General features: G+C 52.4%; 1 protein-coding gene across 7 annotated transcripts; it reads left to right on the top strand.

The window, feature by feature from the left end:
• The first annotated feature begins 1,142 nt into the window (after positions 1-1,142).
• Positions 1,143-27,594, top strand: SLC6A12 (solute carrier family 6 member 12). Of its 7 annotated transcripts, XM_046013044.1 has the most exons (17): positions 1,143-1,698; positions 2,042-2,219; positions 4,017-4,101; positions 6,138-6,400; positions 11,890-12,024; positions 14,930-15,070; positions 15,688-15,775; positions 16,865-16,997; positions 18,253-18,387; positions 20,022-20,125; positions 20,434-20,558; positions 21,036-21,148; positions 21,622-21,759; positions 22,481-22,583; positions 24,385-24,485; positions 24,959-25,129; positions 26,502-27,594. In XM_046013044.1, exons 4-17 carry the CDS (start codon positions 6,187-6,189, stop codon positions 26,643-26,645), a joined length of 1,845 nt encoding a protein of 614 aa, XP_045869000.1. In that variant the 5' UTR covers positions 1,143-1,698; positions 2,042-2,219; positions 4,017-4,101; positions 6,138-6,186; the 3' UTR covers positions 26,646-27,594. The 7 variants fall into 7 exon arrangements, with proteins under 7 accessions (XP_045869000.1, XP_045868999.1, XP_045869001.1 ...); XM_046013043.1 differs by lacking the exon at positions 1,143-1,698 and having other exon boundaries at positions 1,939-2,219; XM_046013045.1 differs by lacking the exons at positions 1,143-1,698; positions 2,042-2,219 and adding an exon at positions 2,975-3,199.

Below are 27,594 nucleotides of genomic sequence, written 5' to 3'. Positions count from 1 at the left end.
ACACATCCCAGTTTGGAAACCATCCTAGGAAGGCTTTCCAGGTAATGTAGGGATTTCCTACCTTTTGCAAAGACAGGAGTCTTTGGCCTCCAAGAGTTTACTAATTGGTCTGAATACCCACCAGGGGTGGGAAGCTGCAGGGGCTGGGATGAGGGGACTTGAAGAGGGGGGGCTCAAAGTTAAAAGGAGTCCGGGGCCAACAAAGCAACTATTATCCTCCAGGGCAAAGGAGAGGAGATAAGACTGCTTGTCCCTGTGTAACCCCAGGTCCTTGTGGAAAGCCCGACACATTGTAGGCATGAAATGCCATTTTTGAATGAGTGAATGAATGAATGAATGAATGAGCCAGGAAATTTCCCCTCTGCCTAGCATGATTCTTTTTCCTCTCGCTCCCCTTCATGGAGAGGCTGGGTGTTTTGTTCCAGAAAAGCGGCCGCTGCTGTCCTGTATCTCGTGGACTTTGGTGTCCCCACTGCACTAGGCTCTAGGGCTGACACGTGGTGGACCCAACATGCAGGAACAGATGCGGCAGCGCAGGTCACATCGTCCCCGCTGAGCGCAGGGGTACCGTGGTGTGAATTCTGCTGGGGGCCATGGGCAGCTCTGCCAGGACTGACCCTCCGTCCGCCTTCTGGTTTCACAGAGGCAAGGAGTCTGAGAACTGAGACTTGCTCCGGCTTCCTTGCACTGGGGAACCCCACAGGAGATGCTGCGAGGGGCCTCCGAGGCACCCAGTGGGTCTGCTTGATGGAAAAGTACAGACTGAGATTCTCGCTTCACACCGCAGCCCTGCTGGGAAGGTCGAAAATACAAAGGGGAAGCTCATGCAGAGGGAAATTTCCCTTTCTCCCCACAACTTCCCCTCCCTCCATACCACTTGGGGCTTAAAAATCACCGTCATTGTCTTGAAAGAGGCCCTGGGGGGCCGTTCTGAGTGAATGACCATGGGACAATACTGCCCAGAGATGAGGACCCTGCTCTACATAATCTCACTGGGCACAGAGCAGGGGGCGCACACTTTCATTCAACAAATACCGGATCGCCACTGATGGCGGCCGGGTGATTGGACAAGTCCCAGTTAGGGGCTTTAGTGCTGAGAGGTCACCAGAGCTTTATCGTTGCTGCCGGGGACCAGACGCCACACCAACCCTGCTACCGCTTCCAGAGGACACACAACAGACACCACTGACCTCTCCCACTGAAGCCCCCCACAATCTCCCAAGCAATTGACCATATTGTCTTTAATTGTGAAAAGTTAAGTCGGTCTTGTTTTGTCCCTTTTACAGATGGGAAAACTCGGGTTCGACCGTTGTCTAGCTGACCCGACCAGCAGAACAGAGGAGGGGTTCAAACTTGGGTCTTGTCTGACTGTAGACCTGTGTCCTTTCTAGATTAGGCTTCTTGAGGTATGCTCTGGGCACTTTCTCTAGGAAAATCCCAAGGCAAAGGGTAGTGGTTGCGAAGGTCCAGAGCCTTGCCTTGAAACCACAGAGGGCAGGTACTTGGTGGAAAACTCCAGCGCGTGATTCACCCTCCTCCTGAGCCCTCGTCAGTGAGGCCAACTCCCCTCCTGAGGTTCTCAGTTTCCAGCCTGGGGGTTGGTGGCTCCCATCCTACCGCCCTGGTGAGAGAAGCCTGCACCCTGCCTCACACACCCTCATCTCCTCCCTCGGAAGGAGCCGGCACTGGAGGGGCAAGGTGAGGAGGGGAAGGCGGGAGGGACAAAAGGAGCGAGATGTGGTCAGATGGGAGTCTGAGCTGTCTGGAGGGGTCGTCTTGGGACAGCGTGCACTGGGACGGCTGGGGGGGGGGGCGCCCACAGAGGGAGGGAGCTGGGGGTGGTGGACTGGGGACAGAGGACTTGGCTTCCTGAGGTTGGATGTTGTAATCCTGGTGCACACACTTTTGGCTTCAGTCCCTCCTGTTGCTTGTGGTGTTTCTCTGTCCCTTCACTTCCCAACACACTGGCGTGTGTGAGCACACACACGCACACACGCGCGCGCGCGCACACACGCAGCCGCTTTCTGTCTGGGAGTCCCAGGCGACAACTCAAATGGGATTCTGAGCTGAGAGGAACAGGAGAAGGAGCAAAGGTGGAAGCTGGCTCCCGTCTCAAGTCCCGGCTGTGTGGGCATTCTTGTAAGTGACGTCCCCGGGACTGTGCCAGGGACCGGAGGCATGGAGCTGAGCTGACCACGGGAGCCAAGATCGGGACTGAGGTGAGCAGGAAGTGGAGGACAGGCTGTCTTCGCAGTCCGTTAGAGGTGCCTCAGAGGAGCTGGAGGGGGTGAATCTTGGGAGGCGAGATTTTGTAGGATTGTGTGTCTGTTGTATAAGAGACTGGGGCAGAAGGCAAGTGTGATGTTGGGGAACCTTAGGACCAGAGGCATCACCCCAGCTCTCCCAAGCCACCCTCAGCTTCTACATTGTTCTGGGACAAGCCTGGGGAAGTCCAGAGGTGTGGGGCTGGCCCCAGGGAGTGGGGGAAAGAGGGATGATCACCTGGCTCAGAGAGGGAAGGAAGGAAGAGCAGAGGGGACAAACCTTGGGCAATCCCGAAGACCCGTGACCCGCAATTAGCCATGTGGATGAGGGGTTCCCGCCCTCCCCCACGGGTCGAGCAGGGCAAGCAAGTCTCCCAGAAGGAGGAAGCTGTCCCAGCTGAAGCTATGGGGAGGCGTGGGCACTCTTGTGCCAGAGGAGGGCAACAAGGGAGCCCTGGGGAGGGGCAGACGGCCACAGGCTGAACCAGGCAGCCCACAGGGTGTGAAGGACTAGCCGGAGTCAGGTTTTGGTGCCATGCACACAGGTATGTGTGTGCAAAGGGACGTGACGGGAATGGCACCAGTGTGTGTACAGAAATGGGAACTGGTATGTGGGTGTGGGCCGAAGCAGGGGCTGGGGCATCCCATGCCGCCACCCCACAGCGTGTCTGGGGCTGGGCTGTTCCTGTGCTGGCCTAGAAGGGTGATGGGGCCAAGCTGGGATCCCGGCGGCATGGTGGTGAGCAGCATTTCTCCACCTGTCCGGTCCTCCGCTAGACCCTGACCGGACCTCCTACTCCTAGACCTTGACCCATGCGCAGCTCCTGAAAACGGTTAATTTTGGACTTGCTAGCCTCCTGAAGATTTCCTTCGTGGGCAGCACTGAGCCCAGTGTGGGTGTAGGTGTCTCTGCTTCTGGAGGGCACTGACGTGTGGTGAGCTCCAATGCCTGTCCCCACCGCACCCTGCTCCAGCTTAGCAGAGGTGGGAAGCGGGTTCTAGGGGCTAGAGAGGGGGCAGGGCTGGGACGGGGGAGATCTCTGGAAGTCACCTTGACTGTGGATAGCACTTGTTTATTCCTCGCAAGTGGGCTAGGGGCAGAAGGGCACAGTGCGGACGGGGTGAGAAGGGTTGGGGGGGGCAGGCTGTCATTTTGGCTTTTAAAAGTAACCCCCACAAGAGAGCTCTGACCTTGTGTTTATGTCTAACCTCTGCCTTGACTTTTCTTCCCTGAGTCTAACTTGAATCCCACTTGCTACACAGTTTCGCCTTGAGTTGCCATGGCTCAGGGCCAGCTTCCCTTTCCACATGCTCATGCTTTCATTCTGCCATTCCGGTTTTTCACTCTAACCCATAAATTATGATCTTTCCAGTAACCCTTAAAAAAAATTTCCATCAGTATCACCTCATCAATGTGTTCTCTTCTGGTCTCCCCATCCTGACACAACCCAAACCCTGCGCCCAAACTGGGCTCTGAGATCTGCTTCCCCGCTCTGCACTCGCTCTGGTCTTCCCTTGGCTCACTCCTTATCCCCACCAGGTCTCCCCTCCTTCCACTGTTGCAGACAGCTTGGCCCTCATGTGGTGCTTCTGGTCTGAGAACAGGAAGGTTTGTCCCCTGACCTCCCCCTTGGAGACTTTTGTGCTTGAGCTCACCCTGAGCTAAGCTACACTATGGCTTGGCAAGGAAAGGCTTATTTTTATCCCCTACCCTCCCAGCACCTGTGTTGAATGGCTCATTCCCTCTTCCAGGGAGACTTAGAGCCCAGAGAGGACGTGTGAGTTGCCTAAGGTCACACAGCAAGTTAGAGACCCGGCTCCATCACTTATTGTATTGGTAAGTTCCTTCAGATCATTCAAAAGTCGTTTTACTGAACATCTTCAGGGTGTCGAATCCTGTCCCTTCATCTCTCTGAGCTTCATTTCCTCATTGATAAAATGGAATTTGTAGTAATATCTACTCAAAGATTTTAATGAGGATGAAATTTAATAATGTATATGAAGAAGTGTAGGTTTTGGGCACAAGGATTAGTCAAATGTTAAACTTTTATTAATGTTATTATTGGCTAGGAATGGACTAGACCTTGGGTTTCCCGTCAGTTGCTTTTTCCCGTTGATGTTTATTTAATTTATTATTCATTAATTATTCATTCATCCATTCATCTTTCTGATAATGATTCTGGGGCCACTCCTCAGGGTGCCTAAGCCCTAATTCTGTAGCAACGTCTAATGTCTACCATTGGTTCAGGTAGCACCAACTCTTTTCCCTGGGGCCAAACTGCTTCATTCTTCCAACCTGACACTCTGGTTCTCAAAGCCTCCCCCAGCCCCCAGGGTCTGACGGTCTCCTCTGAACCTGGAAGCCTTCTTCCCTCCCTTCCTTCCCTCCTCCTCCCTTACATGGGAGGCTGGAGACCTCTGATTTCCAGTAGGTGCCTCTCTCTTCATCTTTCTTCCTGGGCTGGACTTACAGTGGAAACCTGTGAGTGGGTCCCAATGCCAGAATCTAACCCTGACAGGCTTTCCCATTCCTGGGATAACCCGTACCCTCCAAGTCACCTTCAAAAATTTCCATAACCTCAAATGGCTCCTGCCACGCCCTTCTAACTGACTTGGGCTTGGGCTGTTGCCTGGGTTAAAAGGACCAACAAATAAACACAGACACTTCTTTTAGTAAAAAGAATCCCTTGTGTTTCCCTAGAGCCTTGGAGGAGCACTTGCTAGCTTCGGGTCACTTTGATTCCCCCAGCGCCCCCCGCAGGTGAGGGGCGCTGCGTGGGTATTTCCCTCTGGAGCCCGGACCCCTCCTCCTGGCAGCTCCCTGGGAGCCGAGGCGGAGGTGGCCTCAGGGTGGCTGTGTGTGGGGGAGGGGAAGGCAAACAAGGACTCCAGTACAATACCACGGTGCTGCAATTTGTCTCCTGGAGGTTGACAAATGGACAGTGATAGGGGCAGAGTAAAACGGAGGGAGGCCACATCATTTTTCTGGCAGTCCAGGGAGCTCTGGGCTCTTTAGGAGAGCAGGGACTCAGGAAGGGCAGTAACCTACTGTCATGCTTAGCCACGTCTGGGTCTCCCTTGAGGAGACCACCCACCCCAGTGAGAATTGCTCTGGGATGGACCGCCAGAGCCCCTTGCTTGTTCTCAGGATAGAGGTACAACAGGGAGAGAAGAACCAGGTTTCCCTCGAAGGCCTGTGCTTGGTCCTGGCACCAATCCCAGGTCTCCTCTGGCCTTGTTTAAAGACCCCACCTTCTCTTTCCCTCCCAATCAGACGCCCAGAGCTAGCTGGCTCCCATGTTTACCCGGAGCTGATCGATTCCCTGGCATAGGGATGAACACACAACCGGCTAGGGGAAGACCATGCAGTCAGCTGGGCCACAAATGCCCTTTGACCTCCTGTCACCCCTGGCAGGCTTTGATCCCTTCTGGCCTGGAGGCTGGAGGCTGGGCAGGTGCCACTCTCTGGACAGCTGGGCAGACGGGCAAGCAGGGATGGTGGCTGGCTGTTAATATCAGAAGGGGACTCGGAATAAAAGACCTCAAGCCTTTTCCTCCCGTTCTACTCCTATGTGGTCATCGGCAAGTCCCTTCATCTGCCAAGGCCTGGATTTCCCCCTCTGCAGAATGGGCAAACTAAGATCAGCTCCTTATTTGCTCTCCGAGTCATGAGAGCAAAGTGTAACTTTTGGTGTAAATGTCATTGCGCGTTTGGGAAGAAAAACAACACCCCGACGATATTAAACCATACTCCAACAAAGGGAAATGTGACTCTCGTGTTCCGACAATAACGAAAGCCTAGGAGGGAGAAAGCAGGGGTGGAGGGCACGCATCGGGTTGGTACAGCTCACCCCTTCTCCCCCCACCTGGCAGTACCTGTCTCACCGTCCTGCTCTGCGGCCTCCCGGTCCATCGCGTCGCCATGGACAGAAAAGTGACGGTCCCCGAGGACGGGCCTGCTGTGGTCTCCTGGCTCCCCGAGGAGGGAGAGATGTTGAACCAGGAAGGCAAGGACCAGGTGAAGGATCGGGGCCAATGGACCAACAAGATGGAGTTTGTGCTGTCAGTGGCCGGGGAGATCATTGGGCTGGGGAATGTCTGGAGGTTTCCCTATCTCTGCTACAAAAATGGAGGTGGTGAGTTCATTTTGAGGTAGGCGTGGTGGGGAGAGCTGTGCCTTGACCACCAGGCAGGGCCGACCTGGGTGCCTCCTGCCTGGCAGTGTGATGAAACGGAAGGAGGCTAGATGTAGTCGGAGGGCCCGGTCTGAGCTCTGGCTACGCCTCGGGGGGTCCTCTGCCGTGAAGGAGGGATGCTGCCTCCCAGGGCCACAGTGAAGGGTCACGGAGGTCGTGGGCAGGACTGAGGAATCTGAGTATGTAACAAGACAGGATAATAATCGTCCTTCATGATGGTGTACAATGTCGGTTGCTGATAGGAGCCATTCATTTAGCCAGTATTACTGTGGCCCTGCCCTGTGCCAGGTGCTGTTCTAGATCCAGTCCAGAACACATTCTGTGTGTTATATTCTAGATCAGGGTCCAAACTACAACCAAAGAAGTAAAATGCATGATATGTTGAATGGCGAGGAGAGGAATGGTGAGAAGCCAAGCAGGGACGGGGGTTGGAGAATGCTGGGTCGCTGGCGGTGGGGGACGAGGGGGGAAGGGTTTGAAAGGTGAAGTAAGGTGCCCAGGAAAGCTTGCGTTGAGGATGTGACTTGAAGGCGGTAAAGGAGCGAGTCTTGGGGATGGAGATCAGGTGAAGACCATTCCAAAAGGAGGGGAAAGCAAAGGCAAAGGTCCTGCAGTGAAAGTGCACCTGACCTGTTTGCAGAACAGTGAGGAGGGCAGTGCCCGATGCGGAGGAGAGTAGGAGGAGAGATCAGAGAGGTAACAGGGCTTACAACCTGGAGGCTCTGCTCTGAGAGAGATAGGACTGTTGAAGAATTTGAGCACAGAAACACGATCTTGTCTCTGATTTTTTTTAATTAAAGAAACATAATTTTATTATTTTTCAGCATTGATAGTAAACATGAGCAGGGGTATGGTGGGAAGGGGCCAGCTCAATCTTTTTATGGGTACAATTAAAGGTTTTTCACATATTCATAGAATTATGCAACCATCACCACAATTGATTTTAGAACATTTTCTTCATTCCAGAAGGAAGGCCCGAAGGCATTAGCAGTCACTCTCTATTCCCTCTCGCTGCCAGCCCTTGGCAACCACTGATCTACTTTCTGTGACCATGGGTTTACCTATTTGGCATTTTCATACAAATGGAAGTATGCACTTGTATGAATTTATTTGTGACTGGACAGATTCATCATCGCTTTTTGAAAATACCTTTATTCTTTCTTGTGGAAACTGTACACATTTATTGGGAAACCGGAAACTTTCCTGAAAGGTAAAAAGAAGAAACATTCCTACTGAAAGATAATCATTGTTTAGAAAGTCCTTCTAAACACTATTCATATTTAATTTTTTAAAAAAGATTATTTTGGAGAGGGGGGCAGGGGCTGAGAGGGAGAGAGAGAATCTCAAGCAGATTCCCTGCTGAGTGCAGAGCCTGACATGGGGCTCAGTCCCACGACCAGGGGATCGTGACTTGAGCGGAAGTCAAGAGTCAGATGCTTACCAACTAAGCCCCTCATACTCACTTTGACAGGTATTTACTGAGCATCTACCAGGTACCTTGTTCTGTATTTCAAACCCTTTAGTTATTATTACCAAGTGCTTGAACTAATGGCTCCAAAGAAATAGGAATGGGGTTTCTTGGCAGGTGAGGGCTATGGTGCAAGGCTGCAGAGTGGGGGTGAATGCTGGCCAGAGATTAGGGGAGACGGGGAGAAGTGGTAAGGGTGGTGACTTGTTTCTTTGTCCCAGGCCAATTTCACGGACATGCAAGGCATTCGTGTTCTAGCTAAAGATGATCGAGGCTGAGCCCTCATTTCACAGAGTACACAGAGGCTCCTTGGGATGTTTTGTGATTTGCCCAAGATCGTAGAAGTTGTTGGGAGCTGTGCACCCTGGCTGCCTGGCTCACTGGCTCGCCCATCACTCGCCCTGCCATCTGAAAAAGAGGGAGAAGGAGGGCCCAGGGGACAGGTTTTCGGGTTCAGGTACCCACAGGTGTCCCGCCTGGTGGCTGCCCTTGGCTGTGACCTTGGTCCTGGCCATGGGGTGGCTTGGGGAGACAAGCGCATAGGACAGTGAGCAGGGACACCGGGGTGAGCCTGGGTGGTCCGTGAAGAGGCGGTGCCAGAATGCAGCTGCTGGGCGGAGTCTGTATTCTCGAGTCAGCTCTGTCCCAACCTAAGTGCCCAGGGAGGACACCTCGCCACCCCTCTCTCCTGTCTCCCTTATTTCCCCGCACATGAGGGGCTGAGCAAGGTCTGGGGTCCCAATCTGAGGTCACTGGTCTTTGGGGGTCCAGGAAAGTAGGCATGTAGTTTTCCTTATTTCAGACAATGTAATGGTGGATCTACGTGGGAACACGACTTCACCGACCAACCCAAGTGTCAACTTCTTGCTTTAGGCTAGAATTTTATGAATTCACTGTGATAACAGGGTTTCTCTCGAGCTGACCATAAATCCTTAGTTAGCAGTTAGGATGTGAGGGCGATCTGGCTGCGACATCTTTCACCTCATTGGTTGCCAGGGTTGATTTGGCTGACCTGGCCGGCCAGGCGGGTGTCCCCTTGTCCCTCACCACTCCACATGCATGCCTCCCGAAGCTGCCTGCTCGGTCTGAAGAGGACAACCTTACCCAAGAGAAGAGGGCTGTTCTTCTGTCAAGGGTATAGGAGTAGCAACGTTCCCCTTCTAGAACCTCCAGACCAGCTCTCCGGGTCTGTTTGTAGGAGAACATAGGGTAGTCAAGCTTCCAAATGAGGAACCGCAGGGGGCAGTTTTAAAAAAAAAAAAAAAATTTTTTTAAAGCTGTTAAATATAGTTTTTGTTGATCTATTAATCAGTTCATAATGAATTGGTAATTAGTTAACCAACGGTTCTATAGAGAAAAATCTTTCAAGAGGGATGAAAAAAATAGTGTTATTGGTGTAATCATGTCTTTGGTTACCAAAAAAACAGGGTGTCACCAAACTAGATCATCACCAAAAGAGAATTTTATGACTTCTGAGTTTCCAAACTGTTAGTGGTTCAGGAGTGAGTGCTTGGCAGAGATAATAAGGCATACCTTAGAGCAAAGGGAGGGAGACTTTAAACACGTCCAAAGTCATTCGGTCCTCACAGATCCCTGGTGGCCTCACCCGCTGCTCGGGCCCAGAGCCTGGGCAGATGCCAAGAGAACTGTGGGCCAGGTCAGCCTCCCCGAGTGAGGATTCTCAGACGTTCATTGGAGAGGAGGATGTTTGCAGTGATAGTGTGTTGGAAACCCAGGGAGAAAGCCAAGAATGGATGCCTGTAGGCGCTCCAGGACCAACTCCCTCCCACTGCCTGCTATGGCCCAGGCCTGGGCCGACTCGGCCTGAGGATGGCCCAGCTCCAGACCTCCTGAGCTCTCCCCAGTTTCAGTGGGGGCAGAAGTCTACATAGCCAAGGGTAGGACTTCTGGAGAGGGAAGGCCCTCCACACAGCCAGCAGGAAGGGGCCCATGAGTCACATACTGCCACAGACTTCCGGTAAAGCGCCCTGCGGGAGAGCCCCACACACTGCCCCTCGGCCTCACCCCTGTAACCCACTAAGCCACGTAACCTGGAGTCAGGGGTGTTGCTCCAGGCAAAGCTGGGGTTACAAAGGACTTCAGGACTTGGAGAATTACTGGCTGCCGTGACTCTAGAGGGCCCAGAAGACTCACAGATCCTTCTCCTTCACTCTCATACTGCTGCTGGCGGTGCCGATGGGTAGGAGAGGCTGGGAGGGCCATTTGGAAATGCACGTCAAAGACTTTTAAAAAGTGTTCAAGCCCCAAGGGTAGGAGCAACCCAAACGTCCATCAGTGGACACAGGGATAAACAAAATGTGGTATATACACACGAGGGAATACTATTTAGCCTCAAAACACGGAAAGGCATGGAGAAACCTTGAGGACATGAAGCTAAGTGAAATAAGCCAGACAAAAACATAAAAACATAAGTACTGTATGATTCCTCTTATATGGAATATCTAGAAAAACAATAGAGAAGGTGTAGAACAGTGGTTACCAGGGGCCGGGGGAGACGCGGGAAATAGGGATGTAGTGTTTAATGGCTACGGAGCTTCGGATTGGGCTGGTTCTGATTGAGAAGGTTCTGGAAACCAATGGTGGTGGTGATTGGATAACAATGTGAATGTACTTAGTGCCACTGAACCTACACTTAAAAATGGTTAAAAAGTAAAATTTATGTTCTATGTATTTTACCACCAAATAAAGAAAAAAAAAAGTACATTCCCTCTGACTTACCAATTCGTCTGCTGGAAATTTATACGAAGGAGCCAGTTAGCTAAATGCACAAGGATGTGGACCGCAGATCGCAGTGGAGTTTGCAGTGAAACAACCAGAGGTCAGTGGAGGTACGGATGAGATGAGCTAGGACAGATGCTTATGTTGGAATATAACACGGCCATTGAAAGGATGCCGTCTACATTTATTGGTATAATAGGTTCATGATATGTTTTTAAGTGGTTATCAAGAAATGTATAGCAGGTACTCATTTTTGCCAAAAAAAGAGAAATGTGTGTGTGTGTGTGTGTGTGTGTGTGTGTGTGTGTCTTTATAAGAATATTGGAAGGCTATACAATGTTTTTTTCCTTTTTCCCCCTTTGTACTTTCTATTTTTCCTACAAAGGAAGGTGGATGACTTGGGTAAGAGCACAGACTCAGGATCAGACCAACTGGCTTGGTGCCTCAGTTTCTTCCTCTGTAAAATGGGGATAACAATGGTATCTGCCCCATGGGAGGTGGTTCTGTGAGGATTCGGAAGTTGGTGGAGCGTTTAGAAGAATGCCTCACACACAGTAAGCACTCCATAAGTGCTAAGGCTTATTTTGGTGCAGAAAACAATAATCCATTCACCCCTGGGTACACTTCTGAGGTGACGTATATGTCTTAGAGACTGAAGTGGGCATTGGTGGCTTAGGGTCATCTCCAAATTCACTACTTTGCTGGATGCTTTTTTGGCCGGGCCTCCCGTGGGTCAGCACCTAATCACATGACTGTTGAAACCCCCGTGCCTGAGAATCGGCCCAGTTCAGATCCGGGCCTGGTGGAGGGGGAAAAAAAATCTGAAAATTACTAGAGGAAAAATAATTTTTCTGAGGTGTCTTTGTTTGTTTTTCCCTAAAATGTAACACACTTGATAATTTAACAGGCATATCAAATTATACAGAACACATGTTTCGGTTCCAAAAATAGTAAATGGGCTAAGTTTGTGAAGCACACTGAGAAAATAAATTGTGCATCTATCAGGATTTCCACCTAAATGTTCACTCCTTTTTCTTCAAAGGTCTTTCCTATCCCGGGTGGGGTTCAGACTGGAAAATTTCTGCCCGTCTCTGTTCATAGACAGGAGGAAGCCGACACGGACCCCTGGGAGGGTAGGGAGGGAGATTACAGATGCCGAGTAGTGGGACGCTGGTCTCCCAGGTGGGTCGAGGACTCAGCCCCTGCCCCCCTTCTTCCACAGGAGCCTTCTTCATCCCCTACTTCATCTTCTTCTTCACCTGTGGCATCCCGGTGTTCTTCCTGGAGGTGGCGCTGGGCCAGTACACCAGCCAAGGCAGTGTGACAGCCTGGAGAAAGATCTGCCCCCTTCTCCAGGGTGAGTGTTCCCCTTTGCCCTCCCACCAGGGACCCCAAACGAGTCCATCCCTCTGCCACTCCTCCCCTTTCCTTCCCTGCCATCACCTTCTTATTCGTGTACTGTGGGGGACACAAGGAAGCCTCATCAGACTTTGGGGGGCCCAAAGCTTATAGATCCTGGGGAGGAAGGCACTCCTCAAGAAAGACAATACAAAATCACCAGTGCAAAACTAGATACAGAGCCTGGAAGGGGTCCTTGCGAGTGAGGAATCGTGAAGGTTCATCTTCCTCAGCTTCTTCCGTGTATACGGCACGGCTGCAGATATGCCGCCGAGGCCCATAACCATAGTGACGATGACGATGACGATGGCTAACAACTACTGAGCCCGGCCACATGCTGGGGCTCAAGTAAGAACTTTACGTGCATTTCCTCATCGGATCCTCTAGTAATAACTCGCTTAGTTATTTGTAGATGAGAAAATGAGATCATTCACTGAGGATTTGAACCCAGGTCACCCCGAGCTGAAAATTCACGCTATTTCCTGTGTTAGGTTAGGGATTCGGTTAGGGACAGCTCCTGTTCTCTCTGGATTTGCTGGCTAATGTGAGCAGCTTGGGGTGTCCTTCCCCCACTCCAATTTTTGTTGATAGGGCCAGTCCCCTGGGGGCTATTGGGAAACCCAACCTTTGTCTCTGAGGTGTTCCTGGCCTATGTGAAATGAGGAGAGGACTCTTTCCCTCACATCAGTCTCTGAGAGAGCCTCCGGGACGGGGCTATCTGGGGTTATTGCCCAGCTTGGTAGGCATGGGGGGCTGGGCAGAGGTGGGCATGGGGGAAAATTACTGGTTCCTGAGCAAGCTGGGAAACTGACCACTGACTGGGGGTTTGGCTGTAGGGACCAGGCTAGTCTGGGGCTAGCAGATTCCTCTTGGGGCACCCATGGGACCTCTGGAGAAGCAGCAGTAAGGGGCTGGGGCAGGGTAAAGCTTGGCCTGCACACCTTTCTACTCACGAGGGCTGGGTCCTGCTGGAGTGCTGTGGCTTCAGCCAGAGTAGTTTCTCAGCATTCTGCTCTGGACTCCAGGGGTCGCCTAATGTCCCACACAGCTGAGCTCTATCCCTAGGATCCAGGGACGAATCTCTGGCAGGTATCTACTAACTCTCCAAGGGGGTCACTGCAGATAGGGTGAGAAAACCAATCATTGGATGGGGGTTGGAGGGAAGGATTGCTGCTCCTTCCCTCTTTTCCAAGTAGAAGAGACAGACTCTGAGGACTGGGGTCTCAGGGAGAGGTGTATTCAAGGTGTGTGCACCTATGTAGGTGGGAGGGTCCAAGGCTGCTTACTATCTGCCCCCATCTGCCTAACGGCACCCACCCCACAGATCACCCTCCCCACACGGGAGGACACACCCTGTGCTCACCCTTCCTCCCCCTCAATTTACACACAGGCACAAGCTTCCTTCTCCCCCGCCCCCCCAGATCATCCCTCCCTTCAGAGATGGGGCAACCCTCCCCCTCCCCGCTCCCCACTCCCTGGCCTGGCGCGCTGCCTCCTCCTGGGTCAGGTCGGTGTTTACTGGGAGGTGGGAGCACAGCGCGTTCCGGCGGGGAAGACCAGTGGCCGCACAGTGGCCGCTTGTTTGGGAGTGTCTGTGTGCCGGCACGGCCGCCCGCGGGGCTCCCCGGGGACCCTCCGCGCCATCAGCAGCCCCTGCCCCCGCCCCTCCCGAGGCCCCAGCCTTCGCTTTAGGGCGCCCCCCCCCCCCCCGCATGCTGTGCAGAGACCCAAACGCAGGAAAACATGGGGGGCCTCCAGTCGAGGGGGCCAGGCCAAGGGCAGGTTTTGTGGACAGTCGGCATTGATTTTCCGACCTGCCTCTGGGCTTTGCTTCATTAAATCCTTCTGGAGCACCGGCTTCCCGGGGCCACCAGCCAACTCCCCAGGACTTGGGGCCCGGGGTGGGGGGCGGGGGAGACTGGGACGCAGGACAAACAGGCAGGCCCTGGCAGGGCACGGCGCCCACTCCTCTGCCCGTTTTCACACCTCGGGACTAACGGCCACCCTGGCGACGTGTTACTTTTAAAATGACTGTGGAAAAGATCCCACGTTTGCAGGAGCAGGCAGGGCTGGAAGGGGGGTGGGGGGGGGCGCGCTGTGCCTGCCCTTGCTCCTTCTCAGCCCTGATAGGTTTGAGCGCAGGAGGGGTGCCCCACAGCCCGCTCCAGACTGCTCTCCTGTGTCAGACCTGGGTGCACAGGTCGCGCCTCTGGGGACACTCTTGCCCCTCGCTCCCCTGTGAGCTGGCGTTTTGAGACCCACTCAGGCTCCCGGTTCTCCATGGTGACCACTTCTCCTTTTTTGTTTCTTTGCCCGTTTCTTTTGGTCTTTGCTGTTACCTTGAGCAAAAGATAACTCCTTTGTTCTTCCTGCTCCTTTTCATTTTACAAGTCTTGCGTGACTGTCGTAGAAAAACTAGAGAATGCAGATGGACAAAAGGGGAAAAAAAAAACTTTAAAAAAGTGAACTGAAATCTTATCACCCAGAGAACCACAGGGAGATTTTGGATGGCAATCCTTCCAGAGTTTATCTCATTAAAAAAAAAAAAAAAAAAAAAAAAAAAGATGTAAGTTAAGTGAATTATGCATAATGAGAAAAAAAATAAAAAAGAAGATACACGTTCAAACATGTATTGCAAAGCTGGAAGAATGCAAACCGTGGTGTTCTGCAGCCTGGGTTTCTTAGAAAAATGTGCTGTCTGTGGCTTCTCGGGCCGATAAACAGATGTGGTGAGTCTCTCCCGGTAGCACCCAATCCCCGGCCAGCCACTGCAGGAGGCTTCCGTGCGGCTCTGCTGGACTAACTCGATCTCTTGGATTCTTCTTGTTGCTCCCCCATTCCCCTCTCCCCCCACCCCCCCACAGGCATCGGTCTGGCATCTGTGGTCATCGAGTCCTATCTGAACATCTACTACATCGTTATCCTCGCCTGGGCCCTCTTTTACCTGTTCAGCTCCTTCACCTCTGAGCTGCCCTGGACAACCTGTACCAATAGCTGGAACACAGGTATCCATCGTTTCGGCCGCTAGGCTGGGGCCTCTCCCAGATTGTTGTACTAGACGCCCAAGGGCGAGCAAAAGCCACGCGGCCCCAGCCCTCCCCGAACCTATGGTCTCATGGGAGAAACAGACCAATTAATCAAATAATTATAAATTGCACTGGGTGAAAGAAGCAGCAGAAACCCCACAACAGCAGGAGGAGAGTTGATGGCTGAGGGCTGAAGCGTGAGAAGGAACCCACCATGGGAACAGCAGCCCGTCTGGGGGGAAGAGCAGGTGCAGGACACAGTGCCTTTGTGTGTTGAGTGGAGAGACAGTGGGCCGGTCATGGGGGCGGAGGAGGGATCTGAGGTCTGTGTCAGAGGTTGGTTGGCGGGACGGCCAGAGCGTAGCCAGATTCCCTGGAACAAGAGCTGTGTGAGGCACATGGGGAGGGGAGCTGGTCCCATGAACTGCCTCGGTGGTCAACTCCTAGGAAATGGGGGCTCTGAAGAAAGCTCTTGGGATTGGGAATGATGGGGACTGCCAGGCTGTAAGGTCAGAGGGTAGGAGGGGACCAGAGTGTCAGGGCATCTCTCCCCATCTGGTCCCAAGCAGATGCCCAGCCCCCCTTGTCCCCAACAGAGCACTGCATGGACTTCCTGAACCGCTCGGGAGCCCACACAGCCACGCCCTCTGAGAACTTCACCTCGCCTGTCATGGAATTCTGGGAGTAGGTGCTGGGTTTGGATGCCATGTGCCAGGGGCCCCAAGCGGGAGATGTGGATGTCTGAGACCTGGGACTTGGAGGGAGAGTTTAAGCCTTTCTGCGCACACTCTCCAGCGCTTACCCACCTCCCCCACATGCACATCCCTGGGACCTGGGGGCACACTCACATCTACCCAGACTCATCCACTGACACACTCCCAATGACCCTGAGTCCACCCTTGTCCGCCCAGACCCACATGTTTACCCGTGTCGTCTTGTTGCCTTGCACCAAGCCACCCCCCCCACCCCAAGGATCTACCTACACCTTCATTCCTACCGACACGTGTCCCCTGGTGCATGGCCAGTGGTCTGTCTCGGCTTGCAAGAGCAGGTGGTGCCCATCACTCCCCATCTCCGTGTTCAGGGATGTCATGTGGGTAGCTCGAAATGGGCCAAGGTGAGCGTATTGGTACCGCAGAGATGGAGAGACCCCGTACTCGCACCTCTGCCCTCCCATGTGACTACGCCTGTCCATCTGCTCACGTCCACACGTGTCCAGCTTCATGCCCGCAAAGGTCCGCCTGTACCCTTACGTATTTACCAACACTCGCACGTGTCTGCCTGCACCCGCACACTTGTGTGTCCCCATGTCACCCAAAGTTCACACATCCACCAACACTTACGTGCACACGTTTCCACTGCTCCCTGGGCTCTTCAGGTGCTAAAACACAGTCAGCCCCCCTGTTTGATACCCGTGCACTTGTATCTCAACCTGCCCGTGTAAGTATCTACTCTCCACCTGCTCATCCATGCCTTACTTACCACCCTCACTCTCTCTCTCTTTCTCTATCTCTCTCTGTACAACAGAGAAAGCTGGATGGTTAGAAAGACAAAGATACCTATGGGATTACGTGATTTGGTCTTCTAACAGCAGGGGCATACAGACCACAGGTGGGAACATGGCATGGCCATGGGTGGGGGGCTGCAGCGGGATGGGGAGGGGAAGCCTGGAACATGAGATCTGTGGGGTCAGCGCTAAGAATCAAGAGACTTGAAGACAAACCAAGTTGTCCCCTTTCGCCTGCCACCTGGTTATTCTTTTTCCATCCTCAGGAGACGTGTTTTGGGCATCACCTTAGGCATCCATGACCTGGGGGCCCTGCGCTGGGAGCTGGCCCTGTGCCTCCTGCTCGCCTGGGTCATCTGCTACTTCTGCATCTGGAAGGGGGTCAAGACCACGGGCAAGGTGAGGTGTTCTGGCCCCTGGTAAGCTCTCTCCGGCCCCCAGAAACCCTGGGGACACTCACAGAGTCCCCCTGGAGAACTGAAAGAAAGAGTAGTGTAAGGGAGAGGCAAGCTGAGAACAGGGGAAATGGTAGGAAGAGTTTAACTCAGTACAAGGAAAGACTTTCTCTTTCAATATGATTATAAACGATCCATACGTAAGTAACGTACAGATCGAAATAAGAAACCTAGAGGTCCCTTTAGTCACTGTACCAGCCAGCATGGCGGCCGTTTGGATCTACGAGTCCCCCTTAATGTTTTGTTGTATTGCCTTCTGGTTTCCTTTATGTGTATGTCTGTGTCCATCTGTATTAATTATGTGTGTACATGACACAATTAGCATCGTACACTTTTATGACTTGCTTTTGGTAGTATGTGATATGAACCAGCAAACAGAACTGTCTTTGAGATGGTGAGTTTCCAGTCATCAAAGGGGTTTAAGCCAAGAATGGATAACAGTGGCTTATTGTGTGTGTAAAGAGTTCAAATTAGAGCCATTATTTCCAACCCAGGAAATCTGAGGTTGATGCTTCATGCTTTTTAAAAAAGCCAGGAATAGACAGGATACTGATTGCACTGATTAGCCTGTTCTGGGGGCAGCCCCTTCCCCAAGGCTGTTGTAATAATAATAAAACTAGTGACGGTGATAATAACACAGATATCGCCATCACCTCCAACAAGGAGCTGAGCTTGGTCAGGGGCAGAGCGGACCCCTTGGAGTGTTTCCATATCCCAGAACTCAGGCCACTGCTGCTCCCCCAACCTTAAGCCTGGAAAAGCACAGTGTAAATTTTGTCACAGGTCACTGTGAGGATCTGCTCCCCCTCTGTCTCCGAGACTTACCCTCACCAGGGGGCATAAGGAGAACAGCCAGGATGAGGGATTCCGGGAGACCAGATTCCGGATTTTAAAATAGTCTTTGAAATGTTGTGGCTGGGAGCTTGTGCCTCTCCCTGCCCTTCTTCTGTCCTTGCCCTGCTGGTGTGCATCTCACACCCCACCTGCCTTGCAGCCCAAGACCTGCTAGAAATTGTAAGGAAACTGTGGCGAGTTACAGGTGCTCACTCCTCTCGGCATCTCTAAGGAGGTGTCTGACGCTGAGCTGGGTGCCACTCTTGCTGCCTGAGGAGGGGTGACAGGAGGACAGCCGGAGGTTCCCTGGCACCTCCTGGCGTCTGTGTCCTCAGCAGGAGTGACCTGGGGATGCTTCCCTGCAGGTTGTTTATTTCACGGCTACGTTTCCCTACCTGATGCTGATTATCCTTTTGATCCGTGGCGTCACCCTTCCTGGAGCCACTGAGGGCATCATTTATTACTTGAAGCCCGATTTACTTCGCCTCAAGGACCCCCAGGTAGGAGCTGTGCTGGGGACCTTTCCCTGCTGTCTCCCGCCCCAAACCACAGCCGTACTTTTGAAAATCTCTGGTTGCTTTTCTTTTGGTTTAAAGGCAGTATATCAGGAACTCAGTCTGCCTTTGGCTCAGGTCATGATCTCAGGGTTCTGGGATTGAGTCCTGCATCAGGCTCCCTGCTTAGTGGGGAGCCTACTTCTCCCTCTGCCTGTGCTGCTCCCCCTGCTTATGCTCTCCCTCTATCAAATAAATAAATAAAATCTTTAAAAAAATTAAAAAAAAAATAAAGGCAACCTATCCCCACTGGAGAACAATTAGATAAAGATCTCTTGAAATCCCACCACTTAGCTGTTTCTCTATGAGCATTTTAGATTTCCTTCCAAGTCTTTTTCTAGTTGTGTGTGTGTGTGTTTTAACATAGTTGAGATAATTTTGTAGAAATATATCTTTTGTCATTTAAATTATATTGTAAGCATTTTCCATGTTATTAAATTCATTTGTAAGTGTCATTTTAAACACGTGCCTATACTGTGTCCTCCATCTATCACCCATTCAGTCACTCATTCACCCAGAATGTACTGAGGACCCATCAAGGGCCAGGCAGTGCTCTAAGAACGGAGCAGGCAGTGTGCATGACAGACCAGGCTCCGTGTCCTCTGAGCGCTCACACATGGGGCAGGTGTCATCAATCTGCTCCTGTTCTTGAACAGGTAGGTCAGGCATTTTTTTTAAAGATTTTATTTATTTATTTGACAGACAGAGAGTAGGCAGAGAGGCAGGCAGAGAGAGAAAGGAAGCAGGCTCCCTGCTGAGCAGAGGGATCCCTGGCTCGATCCCAGGACTCTGAGACCATGACGTGAGCCAAAGGCAGAGGCCTAACCCACTGAGCCACCCAGGCGTCCAGGCATTTTTTTTTTTTTTTAAATGAGCACATATACAGCTGCAATGGACACCTTGTGTTTAAATCTTGGACCACATCTCTGATTATTTCCTGACAGTCTCTGGAATCACTAAGTCCAAGAGCATGTGCATTTAAGTTTCTTGAAACGTACTGGCTTTAGAGAAATGGAGACTTTCTCCACCAGTATTGGAGGACACCCTTTTTTCCTCCAGGGCCCATGAGAAATTCCATAATAATTTGCTTTAAACTTTGATCTAATTTGAGAGATCAAAATAGTATCATTTTGTTGTTTTAATTTAATTCCCCCCTCCCCTTCCCCACAAATTTACTGTGCATTTCGATTCCTCCTATAGGATTTGTCTGAGCACATTCTTTGCACTCCACCCCCCCCACCCCGCCCCTTCCCCAAGGAGTCCTGGGTTTTTCCCTTATATTCTAATGAAGTGGTTCTTGGCCCCTTGTGTTGGCTGCCCGAGGCACTCAGTGCTGTGGAATGAGCCCGGTGCTCTCAGTTCTGCCCTGCCTTCTCTGGGCCCAGCCCCTCCACTCAAGAAATCCTAGTGTGTGGGGCACCCAGGGGTGCCACATTTAAACAGCCCTGCCTGTGAAGTGACATGTGAGTGGACAGTGACGAGTGAGCAACCCCAAGGGCACACCCAGGGGGCCAGCGAGGTCTGAGGGGCCAAGACCCGGTGCCCCCCACCCCCTACCACTTTCTTGGGGTCTCACATAGGTGTGGATGGATGCAGGCACCCAGATCTTCTTCTCCTTTGCCATCTGCCAGGGGTGCCTGACCGCCCTGGGCAGCTACAACAAATACCACAATAATTGTTATAGGTGAGTGAAGGGGGAGGAGTGGGGTGCCGGGGACCCCAGGTTGATGGGGGGCTGGCCTTCCTGGAGCGTGGCCAGGGAATCACAGCTTAAGTTCCCAGACTGAATTTCTTCCTTCCTCCTTTTCTCCCTCCTGCTTCCTTTCTCACCTTCCATGATCCTTGACCTTGGTCCCTCCCCCATTCTCTCTTCCATACCGCCCCCATGCAAATCTTTGCTCCCCCTTTTCCTCCCCACTCTGCTCTCTCTACTGTCTTTGGCTCTCTCCTCCCGGTGGCATTTCTTCCTCGCCTTCCCGCCCTGCCCCACAGGGACTGCATCGCCCTCTGCTTCCTCAACAGCACCACCAGCTTCGTGGCTGGCTTCGTGGTCTTCTCCATCCTGGGCTTCATGGCGCAAGAGCAGGGGGTGCCCATCTCCGAAGTGGCCGAGTCCGGTAAGTACCACTTTGCTGCCTGGGCCCTGAGGGGAGGACACAGATCCATCCTCCAGGGTCCCAGGTAGGGGTCCCAGCAGCTGGCTGATGGGAGGGAACATGTTTAGCCTCTGGGATCCCCACTTGGCGCAGAGGAGGGCCTTCTTAACCATGGGTAGATCGGGGAGCGCAGACTGAGGGGGCGTGGGCAGACCCACAGTCAAGCCAGATCCTCCTCAGAAGCAGAAGAGCAGAGTAATGGAAGAAACTACTCTTGAAACACACACACACACACACACACACACACTCACTCGCCCCTTGCGTGTGTGTGTGTGTGTGTGTGCGTGTGTGTGTGTGCGTGTGTGTGTGTGCGCACGCTCTCTCTTTCTCTCTCTCTATTTCTCTCATGTGCACTCACACAAGGCCTTGGGAGAAGGATCCTCCCTTCGGGTAGTGAGAGCCCAGAGGGAGCTCTACTGACCTCTTTGTGCCTGGCAGGTCCTGGTCTGGCCTTCATCGCCTTCCCCAAGGCTGTGACAATGATGCCCTTATCCCAGCTGTGGTCCTGCCTTTTCTTCATCATGCTCATCTTCCTAGGGCTGGACAGCCAGGTTCGTCACCCCGCCCACCCCACCGCACCCCTCCCTGCCCTGGTGACCCACTTGCCAGCTTCTGTGCTTCTGGGCATTACCTTTCCCCAATCTCTTCTCCTCCTGACCATATCTTCCAGATCCCCCTCCACTTTCCAGGGCTTATCTTTGCAGTTGGTTGGAGGACCCTGGGCCTCAAGACCAACCTATTCTGGGAGGGGGCCATCTACCTTCTCCCCCTAGGCCTGACCCTTCCCCATGCATGGACACCCCCCCTCCCAAATGGCCCTCCAGCCTCCTTCCGGCTATCCAGCTCAAGCAGCCCAGCCCCACTCCCCAGCCTTGGGGACAGAACATGTCTCCTGCTCCAGCCCCCATGCTGGGACCCTTGGTTGTCCCAGGGCAGGACTGGCACCCCCACTTCTGCCCTTGAACCCCCTCCTGTGCTCCTGTGCATCAGCATGGGTGAATGCCAACTCCCCTCCTGCCCACAGTTTGTCTGTGTGGAGTGCCTGGTGACAGCCTCCGTGGACATGTTCCCCAGTCAGCTTCGGAAGAGTGGGCGGCGAGAGCTCCTCATCCTGGCTATTGCAGTTGTGTGCTACCTGATAGGGCTCTTCCTGGTTACGGAGGTGAGTGTGTGGGGGAGTGTGTGGCCTGCAAGATGGGCTCCAGGGTGAGGGAACCAGGGGTCACACCTTCCTTATCAGCTACTTGGGGGTGCTGATACAGGCTCTGCCCTCATCACAGTGAAGATGTAGAGAGAGCTCTTTTGGTGTCCTGTGACAGAAACCAAATGCTAGCCAGTTTGAGCAGAAAAGAGAGTTTTTGGGGGCCAGGAAACTGAAAAGTCTAGAGGTTATTGGTTTCAGGTATAGTTGGATCCAGCTGCTCTAAGGACATTGTCAGGAATGCCATTCTTAGCCAGATTTCCCTCCCAATATTAAAGAGCACTGGCAGAGCTTCAGGCTTACCTTCTGCCACCCACCCAACCCCCGAGGAGAGAGAGGGACCTTTCCTAAGAACATAGTAAGTGTCCAGCCCTAGCTCCGCTTCAGGCCTGTAGCAAGGAGAGGAGCACCCTCAGAGTGAGGTGGTGGCAGCTTCTACAAGAGAAGATGCTGGGTAGATACAAAGTGTATGTCCCACACTTCCAAAGTGTCAGAGATTGTGGTCCTGATATTACATGAGGGGCCTGAAGACAAGGACAGGAAAGGAAAACTCCCTTTAGTTAGTTGCAAGGAACGGGCTTGGGCAGGATGGGTGCCCAGATGGGTGGTTGTGCTTTCGCTGTGGAGCGGGTCCTCTGCCCACCCTGCCAAGGCCTTACCAAGCTCCCCGGATTCTCTGCAGGGCGGGATGTATATCTTCCAGCTGTTTGATTATTACGCATCCAGTGGTATATGTCTGCTCTTCCTGGCAGTGTTTGAAGTGATCTGCATCAGCTGGGTGTACGGTAAGTGGAGAGAGGAGTGCATGGGGGAGCCTCCAGCCCCCTCCCCCAAGAAGGGCATGATTTGCCCAGGAGAGACAGGATGTGCCAGCCCTCTGGTTTCTATAGGTCTTTTATTGCTGCCCTGGGAAGTTCATCCATCCCTGGGAGCCCAGGCATTTGTCATTATGGCAGACAGAGCTGGCGTAAAGACAAAACTGATTTCCCGCAATGGTGAGAGGAATTAGAAACAATGGGGAACAGTTTTCTTGATACAGAAGCTGCTGGAGGCCCTTCACCAGTGGGAATCCTAGCTTTAGGGCTGCTTCGTCGGAGCCTCCGCACATCCCCACATTCCCTTTCTGGGTTATCACCCAGACTTTGCTTGAATACTTCCCCAAACAGGAAACTCATTCCCGTGTTTTTGAGGAAGCTTTTCTCCTTATGGCTGTTACATATTCCTTTCTTAGACTGGAGTCAATTCTGCCTTCTGTTGACTTCCACCACCCCCCCCCCACCAGGCTGGGGTATGTAGCCAGTGATGCTGAATGCTAGAATGTTCTGTCTGATGACAGTGGAGGGGGGAACCTTTATGCATTGAGTCAATGCACTCTCAAATCCCAAGAAAATGCTGACTGTGGCATCCATTATCTCACAGCCCACACAGCAGCCCTTTGCAGAGGGAGGCAAGGCTCAGAGAGGTAGTTCTCTTGCCTAAGCCCACACAGCTAGTATGCAGAAGAGGCATCATCATATCCCAGGACCCTCAGGGGGGACACGCTGCCGATGTAACAAAGCTCGGGGCAGAGAGGGGGACCTGGGTCCATGTAGCAGGCCCAAGGAGGAAAGCTGCGAGTAGGAAGGTTTTTTATTTTGCTACCTTGAGCCTTCCTATCTAATGTCTTTCCTCTCCTGGGACCTGTCTCCTACCTTCTCATTTCAAACATATGATGTCTTTCTGATTTCCCTCTACTGCTTCTTGGAACTCTGATAAACTTCATCACAGTGAGTTCTAAAATGCTGAGGAACTATAACAGTTTATGCCTCTCCAGCAGTAGCTGGTATCCGGGGGAGAAATTTGGAAGTCAAAGCAATGACTCCCTAATGGGACATTTCATGCCCCCAGGTGATGAGTGGGGAGCTGTTGCTTTGCTGAGGAAGGGCTTGGGGGGGACCATCCCAGGATCTTTCCCAATCGGTGGCTCTCTCCTTCTTGGAGGACTGGCTGGGCCTAGATCTGGAGCAAACGTGGAAACAGAAGGACAGTACATAAAACCAGACAGTGTTTCCACAAACCCAGATCAAGCCTCTTGCCGGGCTTTCTTGAGAACACGGAGTGGTTCCTCCAGCGTCTAGAATCTAGACTGTTGTTCCCTCCCCAGTGGCTTTCTGGCCCCGTGTGAGTTTGGCGTGCTACGCAGGCATACTGGGACCCTCGCCGTTTTGCTGTTTTGACTTGAAACTGAATTCGTCTCTGCGGCATAGATAAACGAGCATGGACGTAGCAATGGTGCCATTTTAGGCCTACGCTGTCCTCTGGGTTTAGGATTTAGGCTCTTCACTGCTAGACAAGGGGATAAAGCATCGCACTGGGAGGTTGGGTAGCTCTCTCGAGGGTCCCGGGTTTTTGGTGGCAGCCCCTTCTCCCTCCTCACTCCCTGCCTTGTGGCTGTGATGCCAGCGACCATGCTCATTCACGTGCCCTGGCCCAGTTTCCCCTGACAGGGTGGGGGGAAGAGGGCAAAGCCAAGTGAATCCTCCCCCAATACCTACAAGCTGTCTCCCTCCTCCCATTCTCACACTCTTCTCCCACTGCCCTGGGCAGGAGCAGACCGTTTCTACGACAACGTTGAGGACATGATTGGCTACCGGCCATGGCCCTTGGTGAAGGTCTCCTGGCTCTTTCTGACCCCTGGACTTTGCCTGGTATGTGCCCACCCAGCTACCTTCCTGCCTCTAGAGGACTCGGGGACGAGGAACAGAACACCCAAGTTCTGGGGCTTCTTCCCTGCCTATCCAGTTACCCAGGGAAGCTGGTCCATTCGCCCCTTCTGGGTCGGTTCTCCTGCACTTCCTTTCAGTTATCCTGCCTCATTCCAGTGTCTGTCCCATTCCTTTTTCTCTGCACCCATCCACTGCCCAACTTGCCAGTTTTAGTTGTCTCTTTCTGTCTGCCGATTTAGGGCTCCTCCACCTCCTCTCCCTTCCTCAGAGCTCCTCCTGTCTCAGTCCTCGGGGGAGCCATGCCTTAGCCCACAGCTTGTGATGGCTTTTACTAGTCTACCTCCGTATGTACCACAGTGCATTAACTCGTCCTCTGTCCCTGGACATTGACGTGGGTGAAGAGAGGATTTCAAGGACTCTCTGTCTCATCTGTGTCCACCTCTCCCTCCTTCCAGGCCACCTTCCTCTTCTCCTTGAGCAAGTACACCCCTCTCAAATACAACAACATCTACGTGTACCCTCCCTGGGGCTACTCCATCGGCTGGTTCCTAGCTCTCTCCTCCATGGTCTGCGTCCCACTCTTTGTCATCATCAGCCTTCTGAAGACCCAGGGCTCCTTCAAGAAGGTAGGGACCTGGGGAAGGGATACATGGAAAGGGGTTCCTGAGAGAGGGTGTAGGCAGGACACCATGGGTGGAGCCCAGCTCTGAGTGGGGGGCCGTCCTTTGTTCTCATGGAATCTTTGAAGACCAGTCCCATGGCTTCACTGCCAGAAACGTTCAAGTGTCCTCGGGTTCTGGACATTCAGAATCTGACCTCCAGCAGATCATGTGGGCAGGCTGAGCAAGAGTAAACTGTCAGAGGCTTAAGGAGGAAACTGAGTCACAGCAAGAACTTAAAGAGGTGCCCAGGCAGAGATTTAGAGAGCACAAATCCCTTGCTCCCAGGAAACTAATAACCAGTTACCATGGTTCATTTCATACACAGGCTTCTGGTTTCTTTTCTTCTCTTAATTCTGCCCGTGGAACCAGTGCAAAGGCTCCCTGTTTAGAATTTAAGAGGGGCGCCTGGGTGGCTCAGTAGGTTAAAGCCTCTGCCTTCACCTCAGGTCATGATATCAGGGTCCTGGGATCGAGCCCCATATCGGGCTCCCTGCTCAGCAGGGAGCCTGCTTCCTCCTCTCTCTCTGCCTGCCTCTCTGCCTACTTGTGATTTCTATCTCTCAAATAAATAAATAAAATCCTTTAAATAGAATTTAAGACATGCCTTCCTAGAAGGGGATAGAGCATGTCCCACAAAGACATTACACTTGTAGAAATCGATCTGGCCTATAAGTAACAGAAAACCCAACCTGTAATAAGCAAGTGCGCATATTTTCTTTTTATATCGAGAAGACCAGAGATGGATCCTGTTGACTTTGGTTCAGCTGCTCAAAAGAGCTGACTTTGGTTCAGCTGCTCAAAATCTTCCTATATTTCTGCACTTCTGTCTGAGCATGTCTTTGTCATCCTGCTCACCACCCCATGGTCACAAGAAGGCTGTCATGACTCCAGTCATCACATCTGCATTCAAGGCAAGAAGGAGGGGGAAGGAGATGGTACCAAATAATAGTAGTACTACTACTCATATAATAGGGACCTATTGGTCACATTATAGTAGTAATAGTAAGAACAAAAATAGGCACTTATTGGTCAACTTACTTTGAGCTGTGTACTATTAATATCTTTGTTTTACAGATAGGGCACAGAGGGGTTAAATGGGTTGCCGGCAATTGCACAGGTAGTTAGTAAGAGCCAGGACTGGAACCTGGCCAGTTTCTGGTCCTAGTCACCACGCTACTGTCTCTTCTCTCTTCTCAAAATATTTATTCCCATGCTCACTCAGATTCTACCAATGGCCCCTATGTTCCTGGCTCTGGGCTGGGCCCCAGGGACACAAAAAGGATGAAACATCTGTGCCTTACCAGTAGCGCCCATCTGTCCCCTCTTATCTCCACAGCGCCTACGACAGCTCACCACCCCTGACCCCAGCCTGCCACAGCCCAAACAACGCCTGTATCCAGATGGTGGTACCAGCCAGGACGGCGGGCCTTCCCCAGCAAAGGAGGGATTCATAGCTGGGGAGAAGGAGACACACTTGTAGGATGTGGCCAGCAGTCCGGTGGCTATGGAGCCAGGAACCTCTGTTAGGGCCACCACGGTGGACAACCTTCACCTCCGTCCCTTACTGCAGTCCGGCTGGGGACCTCTGGTGATGTCCGTGGGTGCCCCCAGCCAGAGGCCAGGCCGCTCGCTCCTCAGCTGGGGCAGCTCCTTCTGTGGGTGAGAGGTGGTCTGCTACACCACACCGTACTGTTGGAACGTGCCTTCTTATTTATAAAGGAGGGTGGTCTTCTGTGAGTCCACCATCTGATTCGAACACATCACGCTGTGTGGGAGCTCCCGCTGTAGGGATGTTCCAGCTTCCTGTATTTGCGCATTGGGAGGGTAATGCTGATGGGGATACATATCACGCTTGGACTTGGAGAGCCCGATGGAACACAGCAGGTTGAAAGTGACAACAGAACACACCATATTGGTTCTGACATTCCATTAGAGGGGGTCCTTCACTAGGCTTGGTGTTCTGAAGTCCCTGGGGAAGGAACTAGAGAGACAAAAAGCTTTCACGAGCCATCAAGGTCTCAAGTTTTCCTGGAGGCTTCTCAAGGTGTCCATAGTTCCCCACGCTTCCTGAAATATGTGTCCTCAGCTCATGGAACGTTGGAATGGAAGGAAGTTAGAGATGATCCCTAGACCGTTCAAAGGCAAGAGTGTCTGAACCTTCCTGTGCCCAAGGCAGACATTGCTAATGGATAACAGAGTCTTCCCACCACTCAGTCCTTCCAAATACAGAGCTCCAGGCAGCTCCATTGGCCACTCTGCTTTTGTCCCACCTCTGGACTTCATGGGTAAGAAAACTGAGGACCAAAGAGAAAGTGACTTTTTCAAGTTCACATAACTACGCCTAAAACCTGGTCTCCTTTTCTCAGGCCGGGGTTCTTCCCATGATACCCTCCTGCCTTAGTTAACAAGTATATATGGATTGTCTGCTA

Source organism: Meles meles, chromosome 7 (assembly GCF_922984935.1).
Source record: "Meles meles chromosome 7, mMelMel3.1 paternal haplotype, whole genome shotgun sequence".
In the NCBI taxonomy this organism is placed as follows: Eukaryota; Metazoa; Chordata; class Mammalia; order Carnivora; family Mustelidae; genus Meles; species Meles meles.
The sequence above is the reverse complement of the archived record's forward strand: the minus strand, read 5'-3'. Positions and strand labels throughout refer to the sequence as shown.